At 28.3% G+C, this 21,216-nt stretch overlaps 6 protein-coding genes and 1 long non-coding RNA gene across 18 annotated transcripts; 5 read left to right on the top strand and 2 right to left on the bottom strand.

Moving 5' to 3' along the window:
• Positions 1 to 81: 81 nt before the first annotated feature.
• LOC126870553 (ubiquitin domain-containing protein 1) lies at positions 82 to 3,649 on the bottom strand. Of its 5 annotated transcripts, none has more exons than XR_007691367.1 (6): positions 3,513 to 3,649; positions 3,030 to 3,245; positions 2,198 to 2,557; positions 1,985 to 2,103; positions 1,676 to 1,912; positions 82 to 1,334 (listed from the first exon to the last, which is right to left on the bottom strand). XR_007691367.1 is itself a non-coding variant. In XM_050628371.1 (5 exons), exons 2-5 carry the CDS (start codon positions 3,109 to 3,111, stop codon positions 1,751 to 1,753), a joined length of 723 nt encoding a protein of 240 aa, XP_050484328.1. In that variant the 5' UTR covers positions 3,112 to 3,245; positions 3,513 to 3,649; the 3' UTR covers positions 82 to 1,750. The 5 variants fall into 5 exon arrangements, 2 of the variants coding, with proteins under 2 accessions (XP_050484328.1, XP_050484329.1); XR_007691366.1 differs by having other exon boundaries at positions 82 to 1,337; XR_007691365.1 differs by having other exon boundaries at positions 82 to 1,025; positions 1,087 to 1,912.
• Positions 3,449 to 7,460, top strand: LOC126870545 (MMS19 nucleotide excision repair protein). 2 transcript variants are annotated; one of them, XM_050628353.1, is made up of 9 exons: positions 3,449 to 3,595; positions 3,850 to 4,088; positions 4,162 to 4,494; positions 4,574 to 5,162; positions 5,238 to 5,519; positions 5,589 to 6,310; positions 6,384 to 6,641; positions 6,710 to 6,874; positions 6,959 to 7,460. In XM_050628353.1, exons 1-9 carry the CDS (start codon positions 3,499 to 3,501, stop codon positions 7,157 to 7,159), a joined length of 2,886 nt encoding a protein of 961 aa, XP_050484310.1. In that variant the 5' UTR covers positions 3,449 to 3,498; the 3' UTR covers positions 7,160 to 7,460. The 2 variants fall into 2 exon arrangements, with proteins under 2 accessions (XP_050484310.1, XP_050484311.1); XM_050628354.1 differs by having other exon boundaries at positions 4,034 to 4,088.
• On the top strand, positions 7,356 to 8,239 carry LOC126870555 (MORN repeat-containing protein 4 homolog). The gene is made up of 4 exons (XM_050628376.1): positions 7,356 to 7,516; positions 7,599 to 7,782; positions 7,845 to 7,954; positions 8,023 to 8,239. Exons 1-4 carry the CDS (start codon positions 7,507 to 7,509, stop codon positions 8,169 to 8,171), a joined length of 453 nt encoding a protein of 150 aa, XP_050484333.1. The 5' UTR covers positions 7,356 to 7,506; the 3' UTR covers positions 8,172 to 8,239.
• A 541-nt stretch (positions 8,240 to 8,780) lies between these two features.
• LOC126870550 (pantothenate kinase 3) lies at positions 8,781 to 13,422 on the top strand. 6 transcript variants are annotated; one of them, XM_050628364.1, is made up of 10 exons: positions 8,781 to 9,156; positions 10,006 to 10,183; positions 10,671 to 10,849; positions 10,928 to 11,101; positions 11,193 to 11,360; positions 11,444 to 11,520; positions 11,598 to 11,774; positions 11,871 to 12,006; positions 12,078 to 12,191; positions 12,271 to 13,422. In XM_050628364.1, the coding sequence occupies exons 2-10, from the start codon at positions 10,042 to 10,044 to the stop codon at positions 12,322 to 12,324; spliced, it is 1,221 nt and encodes a 406-aa protein (XP_050484321.1). In that variant the 5' UTR covers positions 8,781 to 9,156; positions 10,006 to 10,041; the 3' UTR covers positions 12,325 to 13,422. The 6 variants fall into 6 exon arrangements, with proteins under 6 accessions (XP_050484321.1, XP_050484325.1, XP_050484326.1 ...); XM_050628368.1 differs by having other exon boundaries at positions 10,006 to 10,168; XM_050628366.1 differs by lacking the exon at positions 8,781 to 9,156 and adding an exon at positions 9,209 to 9,272.
• A 145-nt stretch (positions 13,423 to 13,567) lies between these two features.
• On the top strand, positions 13,568 to 16,821 carry LOC126870548 (dynein regulatory complex subunit 4-like). Of its 2 annotated transcripts, XM_050628361.1 has the most exons (7): positions 13,568 to 14,175; positions 14,247 to 14,508; positions 14,577 to 14,837; positions 14,896 to 15,063; positions 15,133 to 15,219; positions 15,314 to 15,523; positions 15,680 to 16,821. In XM_050628361.1, the coding sequence occupies exons 1-7, from the start codon at positions 14,018 to 14,020 to the stop codon at positions 15,893 to 15,895; spliced, it is 1,362 nt and encodes a 453-aa protein (XP_050484318.1). In that variant the 5' UTR covers positions 13,568 to 14,017; the 3' UTR covers positions 15,896 to 16,821. The 2 variants fall into 2 exon arrangements, with proteins under 2 accessions (XP_050484318.1, XP_050484319.1); XM_050628362.1 differs by lacking the exon at positions 15,133 to 15,219.
• On the bottom strand, positions 15,901 to 20,013 carry LOC126870552 (galactoside 2-alpha-L-fucosyltransferase Sec1-like). The gene is made up of 3 exons (XM_050628370.1): positions 19,671 to 20,013; positions 18,374 to 18,997; positions 15,901 to 18,309 (listed from the first exon to the last, which is right to left on the bottom strand). The coding sequence occupies exons 2-3, from the start codon at positions 18,835 to 18,837 to the stop codon at positions 17,769 to 17,771; spliced, it is 1,005 nt and encodes a 334-aa protein (XP_050484327.1). The 5' UTR covers positions 18,838 to 18,997; positions 19,671 to 20,013; the 3' UTR covers positions 15,901 to 17,768.
• Positions 20,014 to 20,203: 190 nt separating this feature from the next.
• Positions 20,204 to 20,851, top strand: LOC126870556 (uncharacterized). The gene is made up of 2 exons (XR_007691369.1): positions 20,204 to 20,425; positions 20,522 to 20,851. It is a non-coding gene; the product is annotated as an uncharacterized LOC126870556 (long non-coding RNA).
• Positions 20,852 to 21,216: the final 365 nt, after the last annotated feature.

Here is a 21,216-nt window from a genome sequence, read left to right on the forward strand (position 1 = left end):
GATTATTTTACAAGTTTTATTTCTTTGTATAAAGAAGTGTTAGTCCTTGAACACAATTAACACGTAAATAAAAGACTGATCTATCTGAAACTCTTAAATTTAAAACAAGTGCTCCCTTTATTTGCACTAATTTTTATAATATGTCAAGGAAATGCATAGTTAACACAAGATTTCATTTTTTTTTTATATGAACAGGGTTTTATACACTTATGTTCATATCTTTTAGTGGTTGCTTCCAGTCATTTTTTTGTCATTATAACTTGTATGCAATTACCCAATTTATAAATAAGTTACTTATAAGATTAAATATGTTTGCTTTGACACTCAAATTGAGAATAGTGGAACCAACGTATGTACCTGTATACATACATATTTAATATATTACGTATTATACATACACGCACACGCAATACTATATATTATAATTTTATGATCAATGCATATGAAAAACAAACTTTATCACTGCTGTGTTAGTACAGTCAATAAATTCACACGCATAATATGTCATTTTTTATAATTATACTTTATATCATTTTTGCTTTCTGTGTAACATGTGGGGCAGAAGTAAGAATTAGGTGCTATTAAAATTGAACTAGCAATATTGATTTTACTGTGTTGATCATTTTATCATAAGCACATATAACACAGATGTGAAAGTGATTGTGCTGATAAAATTGTATAAAAATTATACGTTCTGCACCACATGTAATTTAATTATTAGTCTTACATCTTTTCTCGTGCATTATTCAGCTATGTAGACCTTATATAATATCTTATTAGTACTTATAGGAAGGAATCGAAGATTTTAGGCCACTAATAGGCCAAACATGTACTTTTGTGAAATAATTCAAACTTATGTCTTATAGACATTCACAATACGTTTACAAAAGTTTAATGAATTCGATCAAAAGAAAAACATCATTGAACTGTATATTTCACACATTATGCAACAAAGGTTGTTAATAATCTTTTCTATTGATTTATCCTTAGAAAAATTATAGTTATTAATTATAAATCCAAAAAGCCTAGAAAATAAAATCTGTAAGAAACACAACAAAAGAATGCAATTTAATAATCAGCATATACCTTGTTCATTTTTTCACTATTGTCCATTGTATTTTTATATTCATCAATATTTCCGTAATTTTCTTATTATTATTATTGTTATTATTATAATCTTTTTTTTAAGTGTATGTTCTTATTCTTATATCATATAATTATGCAACATGGTTTAATAAGCAGCATAGAATAATTTTCTACATGTATACTTAGTTTCCCAAGTGTTACAGCACCAGCACCTTCGTTGGTAGTAACAAATTAGTATAACAACATTCCTGCTATGAGGTAAATGTTATTAATTACCAATCGTGTTTATACTTCTTTTTGTATAAGTATGTAACTTATGTTAATAAACCAATGTTAATAAAGACTCTTTAAGAGATTATTTCGGCATGTATTTAGCACTGTATTTTTCTTTTGAGCTAGTATATAAATTAATAAAAATTAAATAATCACAACCCACAATTTAAACGCAATATTATTTAATACTTATAACAATTATATATTACGAGAATTATGTTTTAAGTGCATTTTATTATAAAAAATCACTTCAAGAATTGCTGCTTTGCTCTTAATAATGACACAATATAAAATTAAAAAAGAAATATATTCTTACTTCGAATGCAGGTAAGAATGTGCTTATCAGAGAAAGATGGTTCAATATGACTTGTATATCTTGTATAATATTAGCTCAACTTGTTTTCACAGGACTGTCATCCAATTTTTCTGGATTTACAATTACTTGTATTACATAACCTGGTTGTATCTTTGCTTCTTCTATATGCATTTTATCACCTAATAACTTTCCACCAAAAAACCACCTTTGACGAGATGGTTCAAGACCTTCCTGACTCTATTTATATAAATTAAATCATAAATTAATGCAAAATAAAAAAAGATATTAATTTATATTATTAATTCATACCTGCAATTTCTTTTTAGCAGTAGCTATAGTGTCCTTACTGTAAACAGGCAATTTAACTTCTCCTAATGTAGTTGATAATCTCAGCTTCAATGTCTGCTCAACTCCACTATCAATAGGTTCTATAATTAAGTAAACAATGTTAAAAGTTAATTGCCTTTCTGAGAACATGCTTGAATTCCTTTACAATTCTTTTATTGAATTTAATTGCATTACCTGAACAATCAGCAGGAGAATCTCTTCCACTATCTTCTTTTACAATATTAATAGGATATGATAAACAATAAATAGGGACTTGATATCTGGTTCCCAATTCATCATAACATTCTGTTAAAAAACCATTTGGCACAGAAATATTAGCTCCATCTAATATAGCCTGTGCTAATTGATAATCCTGGGCCTCTGCTGCCGTTGCCCCAGCTCTTAATGCATCCCATATTTCTTTACGTCCATCAAATGCAGGTGCAGTATCCCAAAATTCATCTCTTTTACTTCTTAGCTGTCCTTCTGTCAAAGGTACATCTGATTTCCACCTAATTGCCTCATGGCATAATGGATGATTCTTCCTTGAATTTCCTGTGTAAACAAAACATTCTTTTATAACATAAGTAATACATTTGTTTTTTTATTCAAATTAAAAAATTACACAAAAGGCATATTACAAAGCTAATAAAAAATGGAGATAGTTACATGAAAACTTTGATTTGTGTTATACAATGTAACATGTATAATGATTCCAAAGTATAACAAAGTGACAAGCAATTTTGAAATTCTTATATTTTTAGTAATAAAGTTGGAATGACAAATTTGATGATAGGGGTAATAAGTATAATGATATTTTTGGTTAACTTGTTTGACATCGTGAATCATTATAGTACATACATATAATTGTTCGTCAGTCGTTTTGTGTAAGAAATAATATGCAAATTCTAATACATAATACGCAATAAACGTTAGGTAGGAAGGTAAGGAAAAAACCAGAACTGTCTTCAAGGTTAGCTGTTGTTGATTGCAATTTTTACGCAGATAATTTCATTATAATTTTTACCTGAATTTACTCTCGTGGAATTTCCCGTACTGTTGTCGACAGAGGCATTTCTTGCCCTCGTTATGCCTATGCAGCCTCCCATCCTAGATGGCTAGTGTAACCAAACATTTCACTGAAATTTAACAACACCTCACATGCCATTTTCGTCCATCTTATCCACTAAATTATAAATCAGTACCATTAGAGGCGCTATAATCGAATCTTCAGTAACCTAACCTGAAATGTTAACAGATATAAATGGGTTTCAAATCTAAATAAAACAAGTTTTGCAAACAATTTTTCAGTATATTTAATATTTCATTGACACGTATCCCAACAACATAACAATTACTGTCAGACACTTTCTGATCAAATTATCTTTTGTAATTTCAAGTGAAAAAATTAATTACGTTCGGCATTCAATAGAATTATATTTTATTAATATACTAAGGTTAAGTAATACACACACAGTACGAAGGCATGTTTTGCAATGGCTTCACTTACAAGTACCGTTTCTGAAGAAAGATTTCTTACTGCTTTTGAAGACGATCAGGCACTGGACACAACGTGCCAAGAGATCGCCTTAGGTATGTATTAATTACCATGATTGTTCTTCCTATGCATATTGATGATTGGCTTTTATGTTTTGAAGAAAAAACTAGACACACACAGTAATGAAGCCTATTTCTGATCTATTAAAATATTATCTATACTAATGCCAGTAAAAATGGTATATCTTCCCTCAAAAATATAGCTACATATTTTTAAATATATAGAACAAAAAATAAGTACTTTGTTTAACATCCATATTTTCTGAAAATAATTATTCTTTTTAATTTAGAAATACAGTCTGGTCATACAAAACTTTATGCAATTATAGAAGAACTTAGACCTTTTGTAACTGAAAAAGATGTTACAATACGAAAAAACGGCATCTCTGCCCTTTCTACTATTTTATTTCATTTACCTAAGGATTTTTTGAATGAAGATGAATTGTGTTTTATAACATCATTTTATTGTGACAGATTAAAAGATCACCATAGGATTATACCAGCAGTAATAAAAGGAGTTTTGACAATTGTAAGTTTTGGGTTGTATTTTACAATTATATTTAGATAATAGCTATATATATAAACTAACATAATTGTTCCAGGTTCAAATGGATCATTTACCTAAGGATTCACCTGAATGCTTACTTAGGAGTCTTTTTGAAAATGTGCAGTGCCAATCTCAATTATCACTTGATCGCAGAAATATATATTTTATATTTACAACATTATTGGAAAATAGAATAGAAGATTTAAAAGCTATGGGGCCAGATTTTATTTATGGATTCATTACTAGTATAGAAACAGAAAGGGATCCTAGCAATCTTATGATATTATTTGACGTACTTCCATATTTTATGAAAAAATTGTCATTAGGCCATTTAGCTGGAGAAATGTTTGAAGTCATTGCGTGTTACTTTCCAGTTGACTTCCATCCTGTAATTAGATCAACCAATCAAGATATTAATTGCTCATCATTTATGAATATAAATTGTAATTTGACTTGACATTTTTCAGCGTAGAACAGAGGGAATAACACGTGATGATTTGGCAGAGAAATTGGCACCTTGTCTTTGTGCCGTACCAGAATTTGCCGAATTTTGTATACCACTCATAATTGAAAAATTACTCTCCAATCTTAAGATTGCCAAGTTGGACTCTTTGAGTCTGTTATGTAAAAGTATAAAGACATTTGGTGTGAATGGCATAAAAATATATTTGACCGAATTATGGATTATCTTAAGAAAAGAAATTATACCAGGTGGAGATTTAGAATTAAAAAATGCAAGCTTGAAAGCAGTCACCACTATAATTGACACTATATCAAGTGATGTTGAAGTTCGTGAAAGTTTCATTAATGATATAACCACAGATCTAGACTCATCTTTATATGATGTGCAACTTAGTCTGTTTAGACCATCTGTAAAAATACTAGAATGTGTGGCAATGATCAATAAAGAATCATGTATACAAGTATTAAAAGCGATAGTACCAATATTTCTTGGCCAATATTCTACTAAGACTGCAATAGTTGATAAAGTAATTTTAATTGAAACATTAAACAATTTTATTAAAACTGCTTCTGATCATGGATTTACTATTAAGGGTAAATATATACTTTACATACTTTGAAATATGTATTTAAAAATGTTTTAAAATGCAACATAAAATCCTTTTTTAGATGTTCCAGAATTAGCATGGACAGATATACCAAACCTATATTTAAATGAATTATCAACAGAGAATATGGAATTACAATCAAAAATATTATTTGGTTTAACAATACAAAAAGCGTATTTAAATGAAGTACATCGTACTCTACTTTATGATAAAATTTGTAATCTAATTGGAACAAATTGTAATGAAATAAAAATACTCTGTCATTCGGCTCTTTTAAGTTTTGCTACATTATATTCAAACGAGATATCAACTCTGATCAAAGAAAAGTTTCAGTTAAATACTGGTAAATGCTTAATACTTGAATTTAGCGAGCCTGGTTGTTTTAAACTATTTATTATTTTGAATGTTTCAGATGAGGAGAAGATAGAAATACGAATCCGTAAATTAAAAGTACTAGCAACTGTTGCTAAAACATATAAATTAGGAGTTGAAGTTCTTCCACAGATTGTATTGCAAACAAATGTTGCGAATTTTGACATAAGCTTTACAGCTCTAACATGTCTTCATAGGCTAGTCGCTACAACAGCTATTGACTATAATATTCTACAGTATCTATATAACGAATGTCATATTATTCAAAAATTAGCTGCCCTTAATATCAATCCCATGGATGAAAGATTAGATTTAGTTTTAAATATTTGTCGACTAATTGTACGAAATCTTATGATTGAAGAGCAACAAAATCTTGTCAACAAGTACATTTCAGTTTTAAGTAAACAAAGTTCAGAATCTGATGCTGCTTTAGTAATGAATATTTTCATCCCCTTATACCAAGATGTTGATTTAGCAATAAATGTAAATTTATTACAAAATGTACATAATTTAGCACTTTACAGCCAACATCCAAATATAAGGCTAATAGCATGTAAATTTATTGCTGTAATATTAAACAAATTTGATGATAGTAATAAATACTTCCAACATGCTTTATCATATTTTAAAGAAGCAATAAATAATAATTTAAATTCAGATACTAATATTGAAATAATGCAAGCAAGTGCTTCTCTACAAATATGGCTAACAAAAGCTATAATTATAAAAGGTTCCCGTGATGTTGAAATATTTTTAGATGAGGTATGTAAAAATTTTTAGTCTTCCTCAATATTTCATATATAATATTTAATGTTTTTTAATATTGTATCCATAGCTTACCAATATTTTGAAACATGACCGAATAGGTCAGCATATGGTACAAGAATATAAGATCTTGACAAACAGACACGAAGATACTTTAGTGGTGGAAAATTTTTGTAATGTCAAAATTTTGTATAAACAAAGGGTATTTGAACACTTAATTAAAAAAGATTCTGAGTTTAAAAATATAGCAAGGCAGAACTATTTAAAGACATTAGTACAATTATTAGAAGAAGTACCCTTGCAGCTGTTACTTATGTATTTAATTAAGGTATTCAGTACATGCTGACATAAATATCACACAACACAGCTTATATCAACAATAAATTTTTGTTTCAGTTGGTCCCCCTTTTAATAGAATCTTTATCTCTTGAAAATGAACAACTAATTTTTTTAACATTAACAACATTGAACCTCTTATTGGAGACTAAACACAGTATTTTTTCTGATATGATACAAAGTTTTATTCCGAGGTTATTAAAATTATCTACCTACAGAATAATGGTAATATTTTATAAAATTGCTTGGTATCTTCAATATATATTCAATATATTCATTTTATAATTTTCATATCTTCATATATTGCAGAGAGTCAGAATAGCAGCTTTAGACTGTTTAACAAATTATTGTAATTATCCAACAATATTCATTAACACATACAAACAAGATGTATTGGAAAAATTAATAGTTCCAATTGACGATCGAAAACGCTTAGTTCGAAAAGCCGCAGTAAAAGCGAGATCACGATGGTTTTTAGTTGGTGCGCCAGGGGCAGTAAAAAGACAATGATCTGTTTATTTATACATTAATAATTTTTACATTTTATAACTCATAGATGAATACATTTATGTTTGTTTAATACAAATAGATATAAATTTTATTCTAATATTGTTTTGTATATTTTTAAAGTTATACACACAAGTCTACTTTTATACATCCATTTATATACATACATGTTAAAGCAAATGATTTCTCTTGCTGTACTACTTTTTCTTGTAAGAGTAAAGAAACTGATTCATCATATTGTACTTATCCTATATGTTGTATATAATGTACATAATTGAATAAAGAATTGATTTCTGTAATGGGATTGAAACCTGAAAGTTACTCTTTAATGCATTTAGTACACTAGAAGCATGGGTGATGGTAAGACATAACTTACTTTTCTCAATCTAAAAAATGTAAAAGTTGTGTAAAAATGTTGTGTTACATCAAAGTTTATTTATAGGTGTAGTAAAGAATGGTGCATACAAATATGAAGATGGTACAAAATATATTGGGGATTGGAATTCAAAGGGGTTGAAACATGGTGCTGGTTCTTTACTCCTTCCTGATGGAACACGTTATGATGGTGGCTTTCAAAATGGATTGTGTTCTGGCTTAGGAGTTATAATATTCCCAGATGGAGCAAAGTAAATATCATAAGATATTACTTTTTATAATTATTAACTTTCTAATGTACTTTATATATTAGATATGAAGGTGAGTTTATGCAAGGTTGGTTTCACGGTCATGGTGTATTTTGGAGGTCAGATGGGATGAAATTTGAGGGAGAATTTCGTGGTGGGCGTGTATGGGGATTAGGTAAGTAAGATTTTAAATGTTAAATTTTTCATATTGAATTAATAAATTACTGTTTCATCCAACTGTAGGATTAATTACATATGCGGATGGATCACATGGTTTTCCTAGAAATGAAGGATTCTTTCAAGATTGCAAACTTGTACGTCGTAGACATTGTCCAGATATAGTACAGAAGGCACAGAAGATTTCTATGATGGCACGTGCCCAATGTAATTAAATATTAAACATAAATATTAGTTAGTTATATTAAAACTTAATAAAGAGATATAATATGTCATACTATAATTTCTGTAATTATTGTGTTTATTGCTTGTCATCAGATATATGTATGTATGTGTATATATATATATATATCTTATATTACATAATACAAGTTTAATCTCTACTATGTAAATAAAATTATAATATTTATAATCTTATTTACATTTTAAATAAGTAGATTGCATGTGACCATGGATAGTAAAATAATACAAATATACACGTATATTAGGTATAAGAAATAATAGATTCTCTCATTCAGAAGTTTATAATGTAAGTATCTGGAAATGATTTTATGTATAGTAACAAATTATTATTTTCTAAGAGAAAGAGAGAGAGAGAGATTGAAGTTTTTAAATTAATTACAATGATAATAAAGTACTAGTGTAGTTTACAAGCTAGTGCGATGTACCGATGTGCGATACTTACTTACGATGCAGATTTTAGTAACATGGATTTATGACGTCAGTAATCTGATGTTATACGCGGGCGTGGGGATAAAAGAAATTAATATTAAACAGTTTTACGGCTTCACGTTCTTGATACATCATACGTCGTACATTGTACCTTGTTCTGAAAATTTAAAAGGCAAATAAGGCTTAAAGAAGGAGTACAAAAACTAGTTTTTAAGATAGTATTAACCAATAGCTATCACGCGATATTGCTAAACCTACATAAACAGTGATTGTGATGCAAGTTTTATGAGATTATATAAATTGAATAACATGTCTAATAATTTAGATACCTTAAGTGAAACTACGACAAATTATAAATCAATATTATAATAGTACTAGTTCATTAATGAAACAAAATTACTACTCAATAATAAAATAGTCAAGCGATCAACTTAAAATCAACCTAAAATTTAATCATTAAAAATTAGACAATTTCTTAACAAATTTCCTTAAGAAAAAATTAATTGTTGTTTGAAATGGCGTCTCCAGGTAGGTATTACTCGTTTTTCATGTTTTTGACTTTTATTTAGTGCTACTACGTGTAATACCGTACGCGATACAGTTATAATTTTCTATCGCTTTGTGTAGCGTTCATCGACATTCAGGTAGTGATTGTATTTTGTTCTCTTTCGTCTTTGGTCTCTCGTGTTTTAATTAGCCAATCGTCAATATCTATGCAGTGTTAGTGTGTTACTGCATTTTTTCTGAAATTTAATATAGACTCATCCGTCATAATTTCGTAAATATACATTATCTTTACATGTATTTGCGTACATAAGCCGCCGCTTCTATAATTCGTGATTTAAAATCGTTAGAAGTATCAGTAGCGTTACCTCGCAAGTACTATTAACAATTATTTATAATTCAAAATTAATTAACTGTATAAATATTGATTTAATAGCAACAATACTGTACACATTAATCTATCATTTTAATAATGTATGTCAATATAATTAATTTTTATTTGGCGCATTTGAAGTGGTTCTTTGTTAACCGAATGTATACAGCAATAAAGTCATAAAAAAATTCAATTTTTATGAATATAGTAGAGTTACAGTGTAATAAGTTACATGTAAATGTAAATCGAAATTTTTAGAACAACTGTTGAAATATATATTTTTGATATCATCAGTTTGAGTTCAGTATAAAGCACTTTTAAATGTAATCTACTAATGTTTTTAATTCATCTATAATTCGAGTAATATTTAATATTTGATACAGCAGAGAATGTGAATAGATTTTATAATTTTTTTAATTTACTAATTCATGAGGAATGTTTAATGGTTCAGAAAATAACTATGTTTTATATTGTTGATATAATTTTTTTGTAATTTTCAGTCAAGGAATTAGATATTATATTAAAAAGAACTGTAAATGACTCGAAGAACAGTAATGAGTCCTCAAACTTATAAAAATCATATTACAACAAAAGCTATGGCATCCAATGGTTATACTGATTCTGAGACTCCAGTCAAGGAGTCCAAAAACCATTCATCACCTTGTGAGTTATTCAAGTGTATGTGTGCTTAGAGTAGCCATTTTTATTCTTTTATTATTATTATTGTTATAATATTATTATACATGAGGGTATCACTTTGAAATGATTGATTAATAATTATTATTGGTTATATGAAAATATCTTAAATAATAATTGCAATTTAAAGTGATTCTCTTATATGCATATATTGCTTATGTATGCCTATGATTTGATTTCCTTATTATTATATTTTTATATTTTAATGTTTATGTTTTTGTAATTATATTTGTATTCTTTTAATTTATTTATGCCATAATATTATAGAAGCTTATTTGCATTTGTAATCTGTTATTGTGTACATAAATATATGTGTATATTGTGTGCTTTATATATTATTTACATTATATACAAATTAATCCATTCTTGCAATAGTTGCATTTCGTTTGATTATGCATTATTTAAATATTTCTGATCTTTGTACTTTTTCAAATTAAGGGTATTTAAATAATGGTTTTTATGTTTTTAGCAATGCCATGGTTTGGTATGGATATAGGAGGTACATTATCCAAATTGGTATATTTTGAACCGAAAGATATTACAAGAGATGAAGCAGATGCAGAAGTTGAGACTTTAAAAAATATTCGACGATATCTAACTAGAAATTCAGCATATGGGAAAACAGGTCATAGAGACACACACTTGCAAGTATGTTTCATGTAATTATTTCTTAAATAATCTATTTAACACATTCTTACAAAAATATGTTATGTTATTCTATTACAGATGGATAATGTTTGTATCAGAGGTAGACGTGGTACATTACATTTTATTAGATTTCCTACAAGTGAGATGGGAAATTTTTTAGCATTAGCAAGGTCTAAAGGCATGGCAAATCTTGTCACAACAGTTTGTGCTACTGGTGGTGGTGCATATAAATTTGAAAAAAATTTTAAACAAGTGAGATATTTATTTCTTTATATCCTAATATAGCTTAATATATAATATATACACAGTATAAATCTGAATAATGTGTACATTGTTTCTGTAGGAAGTAAATATGAATTTAGCAAAATTTGATGAATTAGATAGTTTAATACGTGGTATGCTCTACATAGAAACAACAAATCCACACGAATGTTATTACTGGTCACATCCTACAGATGATAGTAAATGTCAGAAGGTTCCCTATGACTTTTCTGAACCCTACCCGTTTTTGGTATGTTGGATTCTTTAGAATATTAAACTGTACATTATTTATATATTGTATATACATATTTTATATATAAATAATTTTTATAGCTTGTAAATATAGGATCAGGAGTAAGCATATTAGCAGTTTATGGGCCAGAAAATTATAAAAGAATATCTGGTACTAGGTATGTATCCCTTTTATAACAGTATAAAAATATGTACTATTGAATTACATTTTGATTAAATTTGATTTCATATTTAGTCTAGGTGGTGGCACATTTTTAGGATTATGTTGTTTACTAACTGGATGCAACACTTTCGAAGAGGCAATAGAATTAGCAACTGGAGGTGATAATACTAGAGTAGACAAATTAGTTAAGGATATTTATGGTGGGGATTATGGTCCATTTGGTCTTCCTGGCGATCTTGTTGCAAGCAGGTAGTATTTTTAATAACTAAATAAATATTATTTTTGGTCTTGTGTTTTTATAGTTCACTTTGTATTTAATGCGTATTATTTTAATTATATGTACAGTTTTGGACAGATGAATTCTAAAGATCGACGGAATGCAGTTAGCAAACAAGATCTCGCACGCGCAACACTTGTTACCATTACAAACAATATTGGTTCTATCGCGCGTATGTGTGCCGTCAATGAAAAAATTGAAAGGGTAAAATATATTCATAATTAATGTATCTATCATACTTAATTTTTAATAGTAACATTATCTGGTAATTTTAGGTAGTATTTGTAGGAAATTTTCTTAGAGTAAATCCTATATCAATGAAACTTCTGGCCTATGCTATGGATTATTGGTCTAAAGGAACGATGAAAGCTTTGTTTTTAGAGCATGAGGTTATATATGAAATAGTCTTATATAAGCTTGAAGAATTTAAAAGAATGTATTTATATTCTTTTCCTTTTCTAATTGTAGGGTTATTTTGGTGCAGTAGGATGCCTACTTCAATTTAAGGGTGAAGCAAACTAATATTATAGAAAGACGGATAATATATATAGCATTCCATTTGATATTCTAACTTAAATGAATCTTTTCATGAGGGTGGTTATGTAATTATTCAACATAATTATTTATTTTTGTTATGTAATATCAACTTTCTCAGGTAGTATTGTATATGTTGTATATGCAATGTTACATCAAATTTTAATAATGGTATAAAATTAAGGTCAGGATTGTATAATTTTGAAATGTGACTATATTTATTAATGAATGAGCACAGTATAATTATACACAATATAATCATTTTAAAACGCGTTACATGATTATTACATAAAGACCTAATGTGGGCACAAACCTTGCACGAGTTTGTATAAGAATTTTCAATGGACCAAAACGCATACAATTTACCACACAATATTCTTTGTATCAGTAAAATGAGTCTACCTCGTATTTTACTTTCTAAATGTTTTTGTAAATACGTATATACCCAAATTCTTACAAACAAGGCATGATATTTACTATTATTGATATTACACGATTTTTCAATTGTTCACAAACAAAATTGTGACAAAAAAAATTGCAAGAAAGAAATTGCATTAATGAGTACTTAATATGTGTTATTACTAATGACTTCATTATTGATACATTTTTATTTTTATCATTAAAAAAAATATAAAATTATACTTGATCTATGATGATAATGGTTAAAATTAATACAAAGCATATTGGTTGGTGGCGACTTTTATAGGTTATTTACATGCATTTTTTAGTTATTTGAAAACTACATTGAGTAATGTGCATTCATTATTATTAAATATTAACGCGTTATACATACAGTGCTTCAAAATGTAGACACGTAGCATATTGTTACACACTTTTTAATAGAATAATTTATAATGTGATAAGCAATAGAAAGATAAAATACCTATTATCACAATATTTGTACTATAGCACTATAAAAAGAATGTTTTTTCTAAACATATTTTATGATATGTTTAACGTTATAGCCAACATTTATATGAATTTACAAATACAAAAAGAGAACAAATTTGTTTATAAGCTTATTTTTATGGAATAGAAACAAATGTAATTTTCTTATATCAATAAATAATTCCTTATTGACCCCGATATATTAGGAACTTTAAGCTATTATTGTAAAATATTGTTTCGATTATGTTAAATACATTTGCATGCATTTAATGTGTTTTCATATTATTTCATTTATATACAATAAAATTATATGGTTAATGAGTAATAAAACAGTATTTTCCTTCTTATTATACTATAAAATCGTGCATATTCTGCATGCATTGACGCTATAAAATTTTGGTTACTTAGCAACTAATCTGACAAAACACTGTATAACTTCACGTTGGAAATATGTAGTTGTCTTTACGTTTATTAATGAAATTATAAAATAAAGATATCGATATTTTAAAGTAATAATTGATATTGATATACTTTATCACCTATTTTTATAAATTTTTATTGATAATCATCGAAATTGATGACAAAATAGATATCCATTTTCGTGATATCCAATTCTCGTGATACTCTATTCTTCTGATTTTAATTTTTTATAAAAATGGTGAGCCTTTAAGTTTTTGATTGCAAACATTTAATCAACAAAATCTGAATTATGCATATATAAATTATTTTACTTTTATAGGGACCTAAGAAAGCAAAAGTACCTGCTACTGTTGATGGTGTAGATACGTCGAAAATGAATAGAGAACAATTAGAAGTTTATGCACACAAGATACTTGAAGAAATGGAGCGTGAACGAGAGGAAAGAAATTTTTTTCAACTTGAAAGAGATAAGATTAGAACTTTTTGGGAAATTACGAGACATCAATTAGATGAAGCGCAGGCAACTGTCAGGTATTTTTCTACATTTAATTGTAAATTTAATGTTAATGAAATTTAACTGATATGTATATGTATTTTTAAAGAAATAAAGAACATGAAAAAGAAGAGTTATCAGAAAAACACGAAGCAGAGCTCAAATTATATAAACAGAAAGTAAAACATTTAATGTATGAGCATCAAACTAATTTGTCAGAAACTAAAGCTGAACATATGGTTGCTCTTAAAATGGCACAAGATGATCATACTCTTCAAGAAAATGAATTGATTAAAGATAAGAGAGAATTAAAAAGATTGCAAAAAGAACAAGATTTGGCCCATATAAATGAAATAAAAGCATTAAAATTGGTACGAAAAAAATATCATATACCTTTTGTTACTATTAAGCATTTTGTAAATTGAAATTTACTATTTAGCAACATGCAGAAGAAACAGATAAGCTGATAAAACAGTTTGAAACTGAAGCTCAAGAATTGGAACAAAAATATGAACAGAAGTTGACGAGTCAATATGAATCCCTTACTTTAAAACATCGAATGGAAATAACTGAAGTAGAAGAAAGAAAAAATACACAAATTGCAAATTTGATAAAAAACCATGAAGTTGCATTTGCAGAAATGAAAACTTATTATAATGACATTACTCTTAACAATTTGTCTTTGATAAAGAGTATGAAGGTATAATTAATTAAAAAGCAAGTTAGTCATATATATAATAACATTATTGGATTTGTAGGACCAAATGGATGAAATGAGAAGTAATGAAGAGCGTATGAAAAAACAAGTACGAGAGTTAACTATCGAAAATAAAAAATATTCTACTGATATAAAGTCATATGAAGAATCCTTAGCAAATTACACTCGCCAACTTGCAAATTATGATAAAGATAAACAAAGCTTAATTGTAAGTATTTAAAATTTTGTCACATATATTATGTGGGTTATTTTTTGTCCAAGACCTTAATTCTTTTAGAGTACTAAAAAAAGATTAGTAATAGCTACAAAAGAGTTAGAGAACTTAAAATGGGAAAACGAAGTATTAGAAGTACGTTTTGAAAAGGTAAATAAAAACATATATGTTCCTTTCTAAATAAAATTACGCTTATTGTGAAGTCATTATAACTTAAATTGAAAAGTCATGTTTTTTTGTTTAGTGTCAGTCTGAAAGAAACGAATTACATTCAAGATTTGTCTCAGCAATACTTGAGCTCCAACAGAAGACAGGTTTAAAGAACATTCTTTTAGAAAAGAAACTTGAGAAATTATCGGATTTATTAGAACAGCGTGAAGCACAGATCAGCGAAGTACTTACTGCTGCTCAACTAGATCCAATGGTTGTTATTAATGCTAATAAAAAATTAGAGGTTTGTAATTTTTTTCCTTTTCTTTTTTATATAAATGTTCTTTTTTGCAGAATATTCTTTATGCCCTCTCCCCTTTTTTTATATGCAAATGTCTTTTATCTGCAGGGTATGCTCTCTTTTCCTCTTTTTACGTAAATGTTTTTTCTTCTTCTTCAGAATCTGTTGAATAGAAAAAACAGTGCCATACAAGATCTACAATATGAATTAGCAAAAGTTTGCAAAGCGCATGACGATCTACTTCGAACGTATGAAACTAAATTACAAGAATATGGGATTCCAAAGAGTGAACTTGGTTTTCAACCATTGAGAGTAAAAGGAGTACCTACAAAGTTAGGATTAGGACCAGCTGGTCTTGTTACTTTAAATCACTAGTCTACTAAGATTTTAATTTTTTTATTTTTGACTGATCATACAATACATTTTCACTAACAATTAGTGAAATGTAAAAATAATAAAATCAGATTAATGCAGAAAGATTCAAGCAATTTCTGATGCAGAATGTTTTTATTTTGTGAAACAAGTAAGTTTTAGAACGCATCTGCTTTATTTTTTTATAAATTACATAAAATTATCACAGAATGTACAGAGTAGATCATATTGGTGCCTGATAGTTGTATACTTGTACAATTTCATCTGTTCTATCATTTACTTAATTTCGTTATCATTTATTTCAATTGTAAATCATCATGCATTTCCATAGTACATTTTTTTATAATTATTTAACAACTAACAGGCACAATTATACTGAAGATGCTTTATATATATATGTATGTATATATATATATATATATGGATGTATGTATATATATAGATTTTATATATAGATATTATAACATATATAGACATAGACACATTTACTATTCTAATTTACAAAATATTATAAATTGAATATATCAGGTCACGTGGTTAATAAGGTTCAAACACTTATATATGTGTATATATAAGTATATATATGTATATATACATATGTATATTGGGTTTATGTAAAATACCTTTCCTTCAAATCTATTGATTTTTTCTGTTTCAAAAACATTTGACTATTAAGTGAAGAAATAAACAATTCATTGTTATCTTTTTTTATGTTTTGTATAGCTATAATCTTATTATGTATGATGTATATACGCATACACGTATAAGCGAATGCATATACTTCTTTTGTGCAGACACACAATTATATATGTATGTATACATATATATTTTTTATATATGTATGTATATTAAGAATTTGGCACAATAAGAAATAGAATCACAGTTGAAATCATTGTACATCATAAGAGCTATGGTTTGTTAATACATATTTCCTTTTTTCTATATCTGCAAATCTGATTGTAACTTTCTTCACACTTGAAAGTCATCTTAAATATAATATATATAATGCAATATAACTATATCTTATTTTCAGTTGCTATGTTATATCACGAAATAAGTAATTAAGAGATCATGATTTCAGAAATAATAGTATAAACATCCAATAATTTCATCGCTTAAATTCGACCACTGTAAAGTCTTCTTGCAGATTTTTGGATTAGTCTCAGTTCATTGGTTCATTGTGTCAAAAGAATATTGAATCTATTTAATTTCTCAGAGCCGCATGAATCATAGATAGTAAAAAAAATAAGCATCTGTTTTAATTTTAGACATTAGTGGTCCATCGTTCCATTGTATGTATATATTCCTCTTCTATGTATATTAGATTCTTATATATTCTTCAAAGTATACTACTATTAAAGGTGCAGGGGTTGCTAACATTTTCATTTCATAGTGCCATAATTAAGTGAAAAACTATGCATACTGTTTCTAAATATGTAATTTGCCAGCGTTATACTTATACTATTTTGATAAAAATTTTGTAAAATATAACGCTACACTTTCATTTGGGTTTTTAGAAATTGTTGAAAAGATATGAGTATGCAATAAACCTTTCAATGGCAAACTTTACCTTTTATGATAAATATCTATAAGCTGCTTTTTTACTATATTGGAATAATAAATAAAAATTTTGGATGTTGTATTTAAGAAAAACGTTCTTCTAAGAAATTGTAAGCAGTAAGCAAAACGTTCGTGCTTAATAAAAAAATGTTATAGAAAATTTTGTAGCAATTTTAATTTTGAAAGAAATATAGATAATGTAATCTTTGCATTATAAAATTGAACGAAATAACTTCGTATAAAAAGTATTTTCAATAAAATATTTGTACACGATTACTTTTAATTTGAGATCCATAGAATAATTTTTGATTTTTGTTCAACTCATTATCTTCCAGTTTGGCAAAACTTCAGCAATTAATGTAGAAAAGTATGTTGTTACATTATATACAACGGTTTCACCAGCAGCTAGAATTGCGCCAAACGAACCATATGTACCATAATCTATAATACTGTGATTACATGCTGATAAAACTGCAAGATCTTTGCCTGGACCTCTTGCATTCATATCAGACACGAATTTAATTCTATGTCTTTTACTATTCAAATTATACTTGCACCAAACTATATTATCGCTAGTTACTACAAAAACTACATTACGATACTTGCCAATAAAGTAATCCATTGCCGCAAAATAATAGCTGACTGGTGCAGGTCTAATCTTTAATTTTTGCCATAAGTAATCCACATAATCTGTTCTTCGTATATGTATGCTTACAAATGTTGGTTCAGACAAATTAAATTCCTCTGCCACCTCTTTCAATACTTTTTCTGCATAAGCTCTTAAATTTGGCTTGAATGTAAATTCTCTTCGTACATCATCCAACCACACCAGAATAAGAGACCAATAGGCTGCATGTCTGTGAAGCAAAAACATTAAAAACATAAAATATCAGTTGTGACAAATGAAATAAAATAGCCTACCTTGGTATGATGATATTTTGTTCTGTACTGTTCCATTGTCCAAGAGAATTAACAACTTGACTAACATCTAAGTTACATCTTCCAATGTAACTGAGTGGTGGAATACTGAGATTTTCAAAGTATTCTTCAAGAGTTTTTAATATGCATCGTGGCATAAATGGTTCCAAGCCGGTCCTTCTTGCAGTAGCCCACACCGATACATATTCCCAGATCTGATTCCCAAGCCTACCACCTTGAACTGCAGAAACTATTCCATACTTGGGACAAGGATTCCTCCACTCTGGTGGTATTCTGATATTCTTTAAGGTAGTGCGACAAAGAGCTTGTTCATATGTTGAAATCTTTATATGGCGGGCTGGTGGGTTGGATGTGTACATGGGAAACAGGAAGACATGGATGCCAAAGACCACTATCAGAGCAAGAACTATTGCACTTGCAAGTACATGCTGCTGAGCGTGACTCATTATCCTTATATATTCCTGTATGATGTAGTCACTACGTATGGCTCAATTCTTTTTCTATCTTCTACTGCTTTCTGATTATTTATTTTCTACTCTTCAACTTCCACTAGTCCGGCATTTCGTATCTACAGGTGTGCCATGTCCTTTGCTTTTCGTCGTACATCTTTGCAATGATAATATTATTTTTATTGAACAGTACATGCTACTTAATTGTAGATGATTACAAGATATGGATTGTGTAATTAATGATGATAGTAGAACTAACTGAAAAAATGTTTATTTAAAAATGTTATGTAATGTTTTTAATCCAATTAACAAAAATATTGTTACTATCTCGATTAGGATGTCAATAATTTTTCGTTCGGCTAGAAAATGATAGGTAACGTTATTAAGTAGTACACGTCGATGTTGGTCAGACAGTGAAAAGGACATGGCCTAGCATATTTTGTTTAAAAGCTGCTAATTTAGCAAGGTTTTATTGTACAAAGCACGATACATATAAATGAGAATTGTTTATTAATATTTGTTTATTTTGAATCTAATGGAATTATATTACATGTTATATATGATACTATAAGGTAGTAACAGGTGGTGAGCTTCAGATATTACACGAACTTTGTTATATATCTATATACAAGAGTAATATTTACTATTCATATAGCTACATACAGCATGTAAATGATATTGTAAAGAAAAAAGATACTTACACTGAAGTGACAAAAAAATGGTTAAAACATATGATATATATAATTAAGTGTTAGAAACAATCGAATTACGTTCGACATTTGAATCGAACCATCTTAAATATAAACGACGACATTTTAATATCCACTCACCTGTCGCATACAATGATTGACATTCAATTCGAAATGCACTACCATCCATAAGATTTACATTCACCACTTTTTTATTTCTATCACTCATGTTTTCCCGGCAAAATCGATGCGTATCTCGTGCATCAACGCTTGTTGCGTATCTACACGGGATGTTTAATATTCGCTGAATTGTTACTTTTTTCGACGCGAATAATCACAGTGCACACATTTTCAATATTACGACGTTATTCTCGATATTTTTCGTAACGAATTTGTTCGGACAATTTGCTGAACGATCAACAATGTTTAGTTCAAGTAGAACTTGCATCCTCGGAACGAGGGATGTTGTCCCAATTGATGACGTCATGAGGAACTGTTACCGTCACCCTTGGATAGTACAGTCACAGACGAGTAAAAGGGTAGACTTATCACCTTATTCAATTTCGCATTTCATGCTCTGAAGTACCGATTGCGTAAAACATTGAGAATTTTTGATCACTGGATTTTTGTTATAAGCTAATTTTTAATCTTTGTCATTATATATTTTATTACAATTTATAAATTTTCTCAACCTAATTCGAAACATATATAGTTATTCATCAATTACTTCTTAAATATATAAATCGTTTATATAATTAGTCTGACATAATCCGTTCAGTTTTATACATTAATGCTAAATCTTTGATTATCTTTTATGCAGATCATTGCTTGACTATGGGGATGTCTTCGGAAAATAGTAACCTATAGATTTCATGACATTTGATACAAAACGTTTGGTAATATTTGATTTATTTTAACAAAAATGGATGTACAGATACGTTTATATAATTTTTTGATTAATTCAAATTATAATATTCGACGCTTTGTTACAGATCTTTTTCTACCCTCTCCTTCTTCCAGGGGATTTGATGATTCTTATTCGATGACAAGCTTCGCAATAACTTTTCTTAGGTCAACGACACCAATGATAACGTTTTTCGCACCTAACCGTGAGTCGCACGCATTTATGTCGCTCAATTATGTCGTAAGAGGAAAGGTCCGAATTGGCAAGGTGACTAGTTGTATATTGTATTAAAGTAGCGCGCAAAATTCAGATAGTGGAAATTTGTTTTAATCAACCAGCTGAATAGTTTTGGAGTAAATAACTATTTTAATAAAGACGAATTGTGAATGGGATAAAGATACTTCCAAAAAAAAAAGAATATGCGGTTATCACGTATATTCTAATGACAACGATCCTTACACAATATTATTCTACTTTTATCGTTACTCTTATGACAGGCTTTCGTTACAACTTTAGCTGATAATCGAAGTACACGTAATAATATGATAATATCATCGTACTACGCACTATGCCCGTAATATTTACGCTTGCGAAAGAAACTTTTGGGACGACCTAATATTCATCGATATGTGAAATGGTACTAGGTTGCTTCGTGTTTTATCCATGAAATAGAATGTTTTTGATTATTTGCACTTTAATCTTTATTTCATAATGCAATTCATATATCGGAAGAAGCCAGCTCTTTGAATGTAAGAGATAACATACTTAACCCTTTAACCTACA

Source organism: Bombus huntii, chromosome 10 (assembly GCF_024542735.1).
Source record: "Bombus huntii isolate Logan2020A chromosome 10, iyBomHunt1.1, whole genome shotgun sequence".
Classification (NCBI taxonomy): Eukaryota; Metazoa; Arthropoda; class Insecta; order Hymenoptera; family Apidae; genus Bombus; species Bombus huntii.